This window comes from Pagrus pagrus, assembly GCF_965226575.1.
Source record: "Pagrus pagrus genome assembly, chromosome: 18".
Lineage (NCBI taxonomy): Eukaryota > Metazoa > Chordata > Actinopteri > Spariformes > Sparidae > Pagrus > Pagrus pagrus.
In genome coordinates, this window is record NC_140202.1 from 28,398,400 (window position 1) to 28,412,541 (window position 14,142).

The window sequence follows — 14,142 nt, forward strand, 5'->3', positions numbered from 1 at the left end:
GGGATTTAATCTGTGGTGTTAAAGCTGCTCACTCAGGGTGTTCTGCGGGATCAGCGCACATAAACCCGCAGCGCAGCTCAGTGAGGCCGCAGCCCGCAGCGCTCAGGAGGAGAAAATGTCCCACAGTCAGTCAGTGAGCCTGAACGCGACCTCTGCCGCATCGTTTGACACAGTTTTTCCAGCCAGACGCGCGGAAATCTTTATGCGTAAAAGCTTTACGCACACGCGCGCTGCGGTGTAATTTTCACTGTGTGTGCGTAAACAACAACAACAGCAACAACAACAACAACAACAACTAAAAGTCCCAAAAACACAAACAGATCAGAGTCACGTGGGACGTTAAAGAGGAAAACTCACAGCTTTGTTGCTGGAATTAAAATCAGGGATTTTTAAATGGAAGTCTGGCGGAATGGAATACACTGCAGTGCAGAACCGCATTAAGAAAACCCCAAATTTAAGATAAAAGCAGAAATTTTCTCTGAAATCTCAAAATCAGCTTCATAAATATTTTAAAATTAAGGATTTTTGTTGCGTTCAGGTACCTGGTGATAAAAACAGACAATGCGGCAGGAGCAAAGAAGACAAAAGGATTGGCGTTAGTTATGAATGTAACCTATTCTTTTATTTGTATTTTTTTTATGATTAAAACATTTTTTTCTCTTTTTGAACTTCTGTAAGCGACAAACACGGGAATAAGAATAAGACCACAATAGTATCACAACCATGAAAAATTGTTTTTAGAGACGACAATTAAAGGACAATCATTCCAAGTAGTATTAGATAATGAGGCATTTTTTCTTCTGTCAAACAAACGGGTTTTTACAATTCTTCCAAAAAACCCAAATTCAAATTACAAATAGACATTTTTTCTCTCTCTTTTACTAATTATACAAAAAATAAAATAAAAGGAGGAGAAGCGTGAACGTCCGTTTTTATCGGCGATCACGTTTACAGTCAAAGAAGCACATCACAGGCTGCCACCGCGGAAAACATCCATCAACAAACGAGACATTTACGCTCAAAATTCCACCTTAAAAAGTGAATTTTTCTGATAGAACAGGAGTTAAATTGACGCTGTTTCCAACGCAGATTAACATTTAATCTAAAGGCGAGGCGGTTTAAGGCGAAATGCCTCCAAGTGCACCAAGAAACATTCGTTGGGGGGAAAAATTGAAACCGGCGCCACCAAACTCCATTCAGATTTCTGCTAATTTAAAAAATGTTTTGAAATCTGCGATAAAAATCTCGTTTTAATGGACATTTTCTGCAGCGAAGGAGGCATCATTCACCCCTTTATTCACTCACTCACTCACTCATTCATTCACTGCTTAATTCCTACTACATGAGGCCTCTGTCAGCTGAACACTGACGCTAATATTTCCTACAAACCGATTCTTTGGTCTATAAAAAAGTACATTAACAGTTTTTAAACTGGCAAATGAATGAATGGAGAAACAGCCTCAGGACTTTGACGGCGGAGCCAGAATCGCTTTTTAAAAAACACACATTTCACTGTATAGAAAATAACAAATAAAAATAAACAAATTAGTGTTTAAATTTTGTGAAATAAAATCATTCTCCGCCGCTTCTTTTCTAACCCGCATGAGACCTGATAATACTGCAAACATGCGGGCAAAAACCGGCTATTAGAGATATTATTATTATTATTATTACCTTTTTTAAAATCTCAAAATTAGACAAAACTATTTTAAATACACATTCTATAAAAAGTAATGCCTCCTCCAACAACAACAACAACAACAACAGAAACAAATCAGCCTACAGCTCTCATCATCTTCATCTTCAGCATCCTCTCTGTGTTTAGCTCAGCTCACATTGCACGTCGCTGACTGACAGTAACTATACAGAGACAAACCCCAGAGACACTTATAGGAACAGACATTATGTACACAGAAATTAAAACTGCAGGAGAAGAAAGAAGAAGAAGAGGAAGAAGAAGAAGAAGAGGAAGAAGAAGAAGAAGAAGAAGATAATAATAATAATAATATTAAAAAATACCTGGAAACTTCAGGGCTGCTTTCTGTTTCTCTGCTGCTCTTTTTTGTTTTGCAGTTTGAGTCTCTCCTCTTTTTTTCTATAGTAGGTAGTTTATAATAATTTTGTATTTTTTGTACAATGTAAATGTTCAGTGTAAAATGTTCACTTACAGTTCCAGTCATTTTAAGATTCTCACTCCTTCAGGGGGAGGTGGACGGAGGGGTGAGCAGGGGCTGAGGGTTTGGGGATGTTAATGTATAAGCGGGTTGGAGGTCGAGCCCTGGTTCTGATGCGTAAAATAGTCAGACAAACCCCCGGAAAGTCCCGAGGAGAAGGCCGGCAGAGAGCCGGACAGGGCCGGCCTCAGAGAGTCACAGGGCAGCGAGGAGGAGGACGGAGCCTGCGGGGAATTGGAGGCCGAAGCCCGGGCGGCCTGCAAGGAGCCGCCGCCTCCGGTCTGCGTGGTCATGGACGGGTGCGGGACGTGGGGGAAAAAGTAACTGGTCTGCCCGGCCAGCAGGTTGACCGAGCACGGGTTCAGGGAGTAAGTGGCCCCGGAACAAGGCACGGAGAGGCCGCAGGGCACCGCCGAGGCCGCCAGGGCCGCCGCCGTCAGGTGGTGCGTCGCGTAGGGGAGATCCGAGCCGACCAGCCGGTCCATGCTGAGCCCGTTGGAGGACGGGAACGACGAGTGGTTGTTGCCCATGTTCTGGGTGAGCATGGTGCTGTAGGACATGGGGTGAGCCGGGTAGCCCGAGGAGGTCCCGTTGTAGCCCAGGGCGCTGCTGGCCCGCGGGTGGTGCAGGGACAGGAAGGGGGACATGGGCCAATAGAGGGAGCCGGCCCGGTCCATGAAGGTCAGCCCGGAGGTCAGCCGCGCGCCCCGCTTGAAGGCCAGCTTGGCCCGGGAGGTGGTGGAGCGCCGCCGGAGCTTCCCGGTGGTGCCGCCGATGAAGACGTCGTCGCTGCTCGGGTCCAGCATCCAGTAGTTCCCCTTGCCCGGGTCGTCGTAGTGCCGCGGCACCTTCACGAAGCACTTATTGAGGCTGAGGTTGTGCCGGATGGAGTTCTGCCAGCCCTGCTTGTTCTCCCGGTAGTACGGGAAGTTCTTCATGATGAACTCGTAGATGCCGTTGAGGGTGAGCCTCTTCTCCGGGCTCTGCCGGATGGCCATCATGATCAGCGCGTTGTAGCTAAAAGGAGGTTTTTCGTACTTGCCGCTCTTCTTCTCTCCGTCCTTCCCGGAGCCGCCGTCCCCGTCTTTGCCGTCCTTCTTCTCCTCCTGCTTCTCCTTCTCGTCCGTGCAGCTCTCCTGGCTCGACGAGTCACTTTTAGGGTCCGCTTTTCCGTCCTGCTGCGCGGCCGAGAGAGGAGTTTTCTGCTCGGCTTCGTCCGCTCCGCCGGGCCGGTGGTGGTTCTGCTGGTGGTGCTGGTTCTGGTGGTGATGCTGGTTCTGGTGGTTGTTGTTGTCGTTTTGCACGGCCTCAGGCACCAAACTGTTTATACTGAACGACGATTTAGGAATCATTTTCACCTCTTTGCGCTCTCCCATATCCAACATCACCGGGCAATGAGGGGGGAAAATGGCAACGAGCAAAAGCGACGAACACAGCTGGGTTTCAATCTGTCCGGACTGAGCCTGCGAACCAGGACGGGAAGGAAGGAAGGGGGGAACGATAGGAAGAAAGAAAGTATAGCCCAACAAACTATTTCATGTTCGGTTTGGGGAGAAAAAGGAAACACACACACACAACACACACGTACACACACATCGATAGGAGACAGATAGCTGCAATTAATTAGGGAGCCACAGCCACTAAAGCAAGTAAAAAACATTGGTTGGACCTTTCCAGTCCTCAGCCAACCAGGGGAACATTAGTATTAAATATTAAGGCGTCCTCTGCGCTTTCAGCCAATCATGACGCACAGGGAAACACACACATCCACCAATGCCGTGCACGCTGCAAGAAATGCTCAACCTGTCGAGTCTCTTCACGTCTTATTCAGCCTGGAAAATCAGAATTTCATCAAAATAAACCTGAAAATGTGACAGAGGAGCAGAAGCTTCACTGCTCCCGAGGAGAATCGTTTGTTTTTGGAGTTTTGTCGATTTTATTTGCATTTTTATGTTGAAAGCAGCGACTCCGACTCACGTTTTAGTCTCATTTCAACCACAAACACTAGATTTGAAAAATAAATTGAACTTTATTTGATAATGTGGATTTTTCAGACATGATTCTGTGTTTTTTCTGAACAATAATCAGACTTTAGGAGCGTCTCACACGCCCAAACGTCTCTCCGACACGGACACTTTTTGCAGCGCAGGAAACACACTCACCCCTATCAACACTCGCCTGCCTCACCCTCACCCCTCCCCTCGCTCATTCTCTCCCCCACCTAAACTAAAACCGTCGCTGGAAAACACACACCGTGCGTGCGTACACCCAAATCCCCGCCGCTCCTCATATTTACACTCAAATATTTTCCCCTTCGGCGTCTTCAAAACTGTTTACATCCAGACTCAGAGGGAAAATAAACAGTGAGGGGATCCGCAGGGCAGGCGGACACGGTCAGGACACGCGGAGGTGATCTGTGTGTCAGATCGCAGCAGACAGGCTACGGGGCTCTTTCTCCTAAGCCGATTTTCTGTGCGTAAAACGCGCGTAAAATGTGCGCCGGGAGGCGTAAACACGGTGTCATGTCAGCGTGCAGCTTCCAGGAAGGTTTGTCGTCAGTTTCCTCCCGGCGGCTTCATGTTGGAGGAAAATCTGACAACAAACTGAAGTGAAGCAGAAACTCACTGAATGAATAAGAGGGAGAGCCGCGGGCCGCCGCGGGAGGCGCGCGTAAAATGTTTCACATTTAACTCCAAAACGTGTTTTCATCCTGTTTGTGTCCTCAGTTATATTCAGGAAAACATCACGTTATTTATCAGCTTTAAAGGATCATTCCAACATTTTTACAGCAGGATTTAATTCTCTTTTGGAAAAAAACAAAACATCTTGACGCCTTTAGTATAGTTATTAAATCCAATACTGCCACTGCTGCTGTTACTGCGGGAACACTCACGTGTGAGTTTATACTCAGTTATAAATCATTTGTTGTTATTTTGGAGGCTGATTCCTGTTTAATTTCGACAAAAAATATATTTAAATCTTTTTTTGCAACACTGGAAACTAAATTCTCTTTAGAATATTTCACACAAAAACATTTTATATTCAGCCGAGTGAATAAAACTGGAGTAATTCAGATAAATAAACAAAATGAAGGTTTGTTTTATTGGAGTCAAACTGAATTAAAGAACTTAAAAACTCTTCTCTCACAAATACTCTCAGTACTACTACAGTACAAGTACTACAACTCTCTTACACTACAGCCTGTATTACTACACATTTATTTATGTGATGCTATTATTAGTATTAATTGATAACACTGCTGCTGACAGTGTTATGTTTACCACGTGACCACGAGGGCTGTAAACACGTGACCACAAATAATAAACACATGATGAGACTCAACTATGAAATCACACACATTTCAATTTGTAATAATAAAGAAAATATAGGATGTTATTTATAGTCTCCAAATGATATGAGGGGACGTATTTCGAACCAAAGATCGTCTCCATTTACAGCTGACACTCCTGCTCCTACACAACTATATGAGCCCTCTACCACCAGCATCATTTCTTAATATTACTGATAACTAACGCGTAAGTCCAGTCCTGTATGTCTGTGGCCACATCAGACCTCCACACTTGTTGTCTGCAGCAGATTTTCAGTAGGAAAAAAAAAGGAACATTTGAACTCTGGATTTGAAGTCAGTCGTTCCACCTCAAACTGTTTAATCTGAGACACGTGAAGCCGAATCTGTCACTGCGGCTCCTCGACAGCTCGTTTAACACTTTTTAAGGCGGTCTGAGGGCAAAATATTTCTGAACATTTAACAACAAAATGTCGCTGATGTGTGAAGCAACATGTCCCGAGCTGAACTGTCTGATCCTGAGACACATTTTTTTTTTAAAACTCCAGCAGAGTTAATTCAATAGTTTTGGAGTTTTTTCCCTCAAACTTCAGTTCTGTGAAGTCACTCAGAAACCAACAATTAGAGGAAACCGCAAAGTGGAGTTTTGGTGCGTAAATGTGACACAAATCCTTCAATAGCCAGCTCCACCTTTTTGAAAATGTCCTCCTGTTTAGAAAACGAAAGATATTTTTGGCTCCAAATGAAGCGACTTTTCTTTTCTGATGGGAACTTTCACCCGGAGGAGCAGCCGCAGCTCGGACACTGGCTGCCGTTTTTACGCACGGAAACACTGACGCGTCTCGGAGCCTTTGGGCTCCACAGTCAGAGATGATTTTCTCTGAACAGGCTGAAGAAGAGAAGCGAGTCTGTCACATTCAGCTGATTGAGGAAATATTAAAACTAATAAATGTAGAAATAAGTTTAAAAAACAGGCGCAACAAGAAGCGATTTGTCTGATTCGGGAGGTTTTTTGATGCTCGTTGATCATTTCATGAACTCACTTTGCCTCAAACTCCATTTTGTGCTTGTTTGAATGCTTTTGTCATTTTATTTGTGTTTGTAAAGTCCCCATAAGGAAATATTTCAACACGTTTTTATAATTGTGCAGTTTCCACATTAATGGCACATTCAGCTGGAGTATCTGACAGCAGGTCTCAGCTCCACGCTGACGTCTGTTGCGTAAAAAATGGGGTAGAAAATGCAACAAAAAAAATGTTTGGAAGGTAGAATTTTGTTTTAAAAAAGTCATTTATTATACTTTTATATTTCAGCAAGAAAAAAGAAAAACGGACCAAAAAAAAGAAATAACCAGGTCTCTTTATGCGGCTTTCCTGAGCTTTCAGTCACATGTAGATGAGTTAGTTGAAAGCTCCTCGGATGATGATGATAATAATAATAATAATAATAATAATAATAATAATAATAATAATAATTGGTGCGTAAAAATGAATTTATTTTGGATAACATTCGTTTCATGCGTCGTGCTTTTATTTTGATGGGATGGTTTATCTTGATGTTTGTTTGTGAGCTCCTCTGTGACATCACTGAACTAAACAACTAAACATACTGCTTGTTTGTTGTTGCTGCTGTTAGTTTGCTCACAGAAGCTGGAGATGTGAGCGCAGTTTGGAGAGATCAGCAGCTCCGCTTATATGTTCTCTGCTGCGTGTGCGTGTGGCTGCTGTGCGTGTTGTGGTGGTGGTGGTGGTGGATGGTGGTGGTGGAGGAGGAGGTGGAGGAGGAGGAGGAGGAGAAAAAAAACATCCATATAACCTCGGAAAGGGAAAAACCTCAAGCGCCAGTTGCACGTCTGGATTCATGTTTTAAGGAAATATTTCTTCGGATTGAACCTTTAAATCAAAAACAGCAGGTGGATCCACCAGCGGAGTGAGCAGAAGTTCCTCTGACTGTGGTCTGAGGAGGAAACTTGGATTTAAAGGAGTAAATGTTTAAAAAACACTGGGACTTCAAATCAGATCAAACCAGACCAGACTCCATTCATTTTCTTCAGAATTTTAGGCCGATTTAAAAGGTCAGAGTTGCATTGTGACCTAAGAGAGAGTCCCAGCTACCAGCATATCAGACCAACCAGACTCTATTCATTTTTTTTCAGAATTTCAGAAAACATTTAAATGATCAAATTTGAGGTGTGAAGCATGAGAGACGGAGATTGACGAGGTGGGCATTAAAATCAAACCACACCAGACTCCATTTGATTTCTTGTGAACTTTAAAACACATCAAACACTCAGTAATGTGCAGGGTCGAGAGCGAGGTTGACTCTCGCCTCTTTTGTTGGCCAACTACCAGACAAACCAGACTCCATTCTGTTTCTTGTGAATTTTAAAAACAGACCAACAGCTGGCATGTCAAATAAAACCAAACCAGACTCAAACCCTGTCACCACTATTAAATACTTTAACATGGCAAATTGTTGAAGGTTTAATGTGTTTTAAAATTCAAAAGAAAATGAATGGAGTCTGGTGCGATTTGATTTGAATACCCAGTTGTCAATCTCTATGTCTCACTACAAATTTGAATGTGTAAATGTGTCCTAAATTCAGAAGAAAAATTAGTCTGGTTTGGTTGGATTTGAAGTTGCAGTTGTGACTCGACCAACAAAAGAGGAAAGAACAGCTAACCCCCCTCTGATCCTTGGCGCTGCAAGCTTAAGTGTATAAATATGTTTTAAAATTCACAAGAAAATGAGTGGAGTCTGGTTTGGGCTGATTTGAACTCCCAGTTGTTATTTGACCAACAAAAGAGGGAAAAGTCAACCTCCTTCTCGGGCCTGTCTCGTGCTTAACACGGCAAAGAGCTGAAGGTTTAATGTGTTTCAAATTCAAAAGAAAATGAATGGAGTCTGGTGCGGTTTGATTTGAATACCCAGTTGTCAATCTCAGTGTGCTAAAATTTGGAAGAGAAATGAATGGAGGCTGGTTTGGTTTCACTTGAATTTGCAGTTTGGGGAGTTCAGCTCAGCTCAAACCAGACTCCATTCATTTTAACCTAAATTCTGAGCACTGTCACTCCTATCAAATACTTGGTTTTGCTGAGGTTCATTTTCTTCTCTCTTTTGTTAGTCGAGTCAGAACTGCAACTTCTGCACCAGACTCCATTCATTTTCTTTTGAATTTTAAATCACATTCAACCTTCATCAGTTTGTCGTGTTAAGCATGAGACCGGCTCGAGGAGGTTGACTTGCCCAAACCAGACTCCATTCATTTTCTTGTGAATTTTAAAACATATTATACACTTAAACTTGCAGTGCCAGGGATCAGAGGGGGTTAACTGTTCTTGCCTCTTTGGCAGTCGAGTCACAACTGAAACCAAACCAGACTCTATTCACTTTTCTTCTCAATTTTAGAACATGTTTACATGGTCAAATTTGTAGTGCGAGGCGAAGAGAAACAGAGATTGACAACTGTGTATTCACATCAAACCACACCAGACTCCATTCATTTTCTTGTGAATTTCAAAACATATTATTTGCGTGAACTTGCAGTGCAAAGGATCAGAGAGGTTGACTCTGCTAGTCTGTTTTGTTGGTCAACTACCAACCGGTACTTCAACAGACACACAAATAAAAAGAATAAATCTTAAAATGACACTTTGGTGAGAACTGTGAATATTTGTGGCGACAAACATCTGCTGATACACGAGTAAGTTTTGAAACAAACTTTCCTATGAAAGTGTTAAAAAATGTTTTCACCAGCTGCTTTGGTTTCGGAGCTGTCCACCACATTTACAGCCTCCAGATGTCCACGGAGACGACACATTTAATCCGTCTTGTTAGCAGATCTAAACATTTATATTTAATACAATAATGCAGAAAATGTCTACTTCCCTCTCCACAAGCTTGATCTAAAGTTTTGACAGTTGGCACGTGGAACAAAATGGATTTATTGACTGAAGGTAATAAAACAAATGTAATTATCACTGTAAAAACTTTCTGATTGTGTTACGTGGAGTATGTTTGTGTTTGGGTGGAACAGAGAGTTTTTAAATTTAATCAGAGCTGAAGAGAGAAAGAACATGAAGGTGACCTTTGACCTCCATCATAATTAACATCTGAGCCATCAGAAGATTAATTCTATCGTCGTGATTTGATTCAAACATCTGTTTTCATTGACTCGTCAGTCATCCCGTCAGTTTTACACCAACTGCAGATAATTTTAGCTGCCGTGTTTAATCAAACTAAAAACTGAGTTTCAGATCTGATTCCTCCACAGAACCAAAGTGTTCAAAGTTCTGCCTCCACTGAATGTTTGATCCGGATGTGAAACAAGCTGCGAGTTCTGACTTCAGCAGACTGATGCAGAACATCTGCTGTTTGTCTTCACTCAAACAGAACCACAGAGAGAGAGAAGAAGAACATCAGGTACAACAACCTTAAAGGTTCCTTGGGTTCTTTAAGAGGTTACAGAGAGTTTTTAAGGTGAGTGTGAGTTTAAGGAGGTTCTCACACGCTTAAGGGAGTTTGTGAGGGTTCCTAGGAGTTCTCAACAGGTTTCATGGGTTCTTCAGCCAGATCTAATGTTAACAATGGGCTCCTGTTGGTCTCAAACAGGTTCCAGGGACCTTTAAGGGTTTATAGGTTCTTGTGGTGGCACAGGCTCTTAATGGGGTTTGTAGTCGGCTTCATAGGTTTCCAGGTTGTTCTGGGGGAACTTGAATGAGAGCTATGGGGTTGAGGAGGTTCTTATGGTTTTCTAGGGGTTTTAGCAGTGGGCCTGTGGGTTCTTAAGGAGGTTCCACAGGGTCTAAACAGGGTTCGTAAGGGGTTTCTTTAAGTTCATTAAGGGTTTCAGGGACTTCTTGAGGGGTTCTAGCTGCTCTTAAAAAGACATTTTTTTTCAACAAGGTCAGAGAGTTTTAAGGGGGTTCTTGAGTGAGATCTCCAGCTTCTAATGAGTCTATCAAGCGGTTCCTGCAGTTCTTATAGCAGCTCAAGTAGCCCATTCTTTGGGTTTTTAAGTACCATCCAGGGGTTTCTTCTCAAAGAGGTCATTAAGGGGGTTCATGTGGATCATTGAGGGGTTCCAGCAGCCCTTGGATCCTTACTTCTTAAAGAGTCCCAGTGGTTTTACTGGGTAGTCCGGCACCTGGGTTCTTTTGGGCTATAAGTTATTAAGGGAGTTTTAGCTGCCCTTTAGGTGTTCCTCAGGTCTGTATGAACGGGTTTGTAAAGGAGTACCAAGATGTTTCAGTAGGAACCTAAAACATCTGAGTTCCCGGAGATTTTTGTGGATTCCTCTGGGCTTCCAGAGGTTCTTCGGTGGGTTCTTATGGGTTTAAAGGACATTCAAGAGTTTCTTATGTTGGTCAGTGTTTGCATGAAGGGGTTCTGTGGTTCTTAAAGATTTTCCAGCGGTCCTGAAGGTTTTTCATGAAGTGTTTAGGAACTGTATTGGTTCTCAGGGGGAATTCTGAGGGACTCGGGTGCTCTGTGGTGTTCCAGGGAACGCTGAGGGTTCTAGAGGCCTGAGGTTCTTAAAGTGTTCCACAGATTATCAAGGGAGTTCGAGGGCATGTTTAGGGGCTCTGTTGGGTAATTCGAGGATTCCTGGGCGTCCAAAGGTTTTATTTATTCTTAAGGGAGGACTTAAAGTATTTGTTGGGGTTCTTCTGGGGCTGCGGGGATTAAAATGAAATCCTGGGACTCTTTAAGGTGCCGTGGAGGTCTTTAAGGGGTCTTGTTGTTGTTGTTGTTGTTGTTTGAACACAAGCACAGTCTTGAGTTCAGGAACCAGAAGCTTCCTCCTGTGACCTTTGACCTTTGCCTTTTCTTGTCTCTGGAGGCCAGGAGGAGGGAACTGACCTGGAAAGGAGTGCGAGAATAAAACCTTGGTGTTCCAATAAGCCACGGGGAAAGAAGGGATGAAGGATTGAGGGACGGCGGACGGAGGACGGAGGACGGAGGGTGTTAATCTGCAGAACGTATTTATTTCCTTTGAGTCTGTGAATGTTTGAACACATCGACGCCGAGTGATTTCTCAACACATGTAAACAGCCTCAGTATTATTATTATTGGCTTTAAGGCTCAGAGGGAAAGTTGTGAGCAAATAAATCAGAGGGATCAACAGCAGAGGAGGAGAGAGGGCGCCTCCCAGCGGCGGAGACAGGAACTACACCAACACCTGAAGCCTTTCACTGTCATCGATCCATCTGACCGCCTCAGCTGTGATCCGCTGCTTCTTCATCTGGTTTGAAAAGAAGTCAAAATAAATTCACTTTCTCTCAAATCGACGGAGGAAAAGTTTCTGCATCCTGATGCGTTTCTACTGCTGGATCACTTTGATCACCACGTCACAGTAATTCAAATAAAACGAGTGATTCAGATAAACTGGTTGAAACGGATCGTTGAGTCTGAAGAGGCGTTCAGGAAGCGAAATAAAAACGGAAATAAACGCTGAAATTCTTCATCTTTACGTCCTGATCATCTTCCTCCTTTTGTTTCCGTGTGAAGCTGCTTATTTTGGCCTTTCATCGAATAATCTGAAAAATCTTTAATGATTTTCTTGTATAATAACTTCATATTATTTCTGTATTCTGTGGCCTAATAAATGCAAATGACGAGTTAAAGAATTAGGCTGTTAAAAATCACAGTTATTGTATTATTAGAAACAATAAAATAAAAAAAGTAGCTAGTGGCTGTTTTTGGTTTTATTTACAGATGAAGATCGAATAGTTCAGAATGTTCATAAAGTAGAAAAACTACCATTATATTAAATGTTCGTGTTTTTTTAATATTACTCCTCAAGAATAAAGTTTAATTCTTCATGTTGTTCCCTGAAAGGATTCACAGTTAAATGACAAACACAGGACCCGTGTTTTAAACCCTGATGTGTAATCGGCTGTGATTACTGAACAAAATCTCATCGTCAGGTTTTTAAAAATCCCCCAACAATGACAGAATAACGACCAATAAACGGATGTTTTATTTTGAAGATTTCATTTGCAAAAGATTTTAGTTTGAAGGAGAAAACACACGTCCGTCTCGACTCCTCCTGCAACGCGATGAATTAATAGAAATGAATAAAATAAATGAATCCTGCAGCAGAACGACGACAAACTGCCTCAAAACTAAAACACTGTTTTCAGATGTGTTTCTGTGTGAGGGGCCCTGAGCGCGCCGCTGGATCAGACCGGTGCTGGACCGGTTCCTCTGGACCAGATCACTGTCTGTCTGGCTCCTGCTGGTTTCTTCTCTTCTGTCGGCGTGAGCTGAATGTAGAAACGGGAATCAGACGGAGGCCTGGAGGGACCAAAACATGTCCAACAGAAAGACTGACGGAGCCTGAGATTCATTCTGCTGAAGACAGAAGAAATAAAGAAATGAAGCTGAATTTGCAGCTTTAGTTTCAACTTAAACATTAAACATCTTAAACAGCTGCTTCAATCTGTGTCTCATTTAAAGTTAAAACAAAACATCTCAACAGGATTTATGAGCCCACCTTCATCATCCGGTTTAAATTGGACATGAATCATATTTTTCCTCTCACTTTATTAAATCTAAATATTCACTCTGTGTTTATCACGTTTAAGATTTAACTGAGAATTAAACACGTTTCACTCCCATGTTATTAAACTTCTCTGTTTGAATCTTCACATTTAAATCTTGATTTATTAGTTTCTCCTGTAAATACGGTTTCCTGCGTCACTGCTGAGGCTGCGGGCCGACTGAATCCAGGCTGGACTAACAAACGGGTCCGGCGGTGGGAACATGGGCCGGTCAGCAGAACCGGCCTCAGATTATGAAGTAAACCTCGGAACATGAGTCACTTGCTGCTGTCCTGCGGCAGAAACAAGCAGGAAAATCATTAGCTGTGTTGGCGCCGCAGGGTTAATGGTTCAATCAATGTCAAGCGCTGAAAATAAACTTTTGAACCGGACGATCTGCCGGCTGGAGCCCGCGGCTCACACCGAGAGCAGGCCCATTACTGCGGGGACAGCGACACCGTGCGGCCGAGAGCACCAACTACACCCCAGGGAGTTTAAAGGGGGAGCACACTGCACAAATACTCCGTTACTGCTAAAAAGACGCAAGTATGAACAGTATGAAGTGTGAAATGTTCAGTGTGACATAAAAATACGTACAAATCTAATTACAGGTGAATCTCTGAATAATCTGAAAATGTTCAGTTTGTAATTTAATTCAGAAAGATTCAAACATCAAGTGGAGATTTAAAGACTTTTCTGTTTTCATCCAGCAGCAGAATAAAATGTTGGCGGATCAACGACGTGTCATGTGACGTCAGGAGCTGGAGGTACAGCAGGAGGGCAGAGGTGGGAAGTAACAAATACTTCATCACTGTACTTCAGTACATGTCTCAGGTATCTGTCCTGTACCTGAGTATCTCTGAGACTTTCCCTCTCTACATTTGAACACAAACATCTGAACTTTCTCCTCCTCACAGCTTCAAACAGCCTCGTTACTTTAGTTTGATGCATTTGAGGTGAATTATAAAGACGCAGCGAGACGAAACAAAGACGTAAAAGACGTGAACAGACAGAGAGGGAGGCTGGAACGGGGAGAAAAGGCGTGTTAGTGTCTCGTATCTGCAGAGAGTTTCTTATTTTCTCTCTTTGTTGCTGCTCGGACGCTTTACCAACCCAA

At 43.0% G+C, this 14,142-nt stretch overlaps 1 protein-coding gene across 1 annotated transcript; it reads right to left on the reverse strand.

Moving 5' to 3' along the window:
* Nucleotides 1-596: 596 nt before the first annotated feature.
* foxg1a (forkhead box G1a) lies at nt 597-3,824 on the reverse strand. Its single transcript, XM_084381170.1, has one exon. It carries the CDS (start codon nt 3,557-3,559, stop codon nt 2,249-2,251), a length of 1,311 nt encoding a protein of 436 aa, XP_084237296.1. The 5' UTR covers nt 3,560-3,824; the 3' UTR covers nt 597-2,248.
* Nucleotides 3,825-14,142: the final 10,318 nt, after the last annotated feature.

Excerpts from the sequence above, each read along its gene's own strand:
- foxg1a (XM_084381170.1), bottom strand. The coding sequence starts at position 3,559 with ATGTTGGATATGGGAGAGCGCAAAGAGGTGAAAATGATTCCTAAATCG.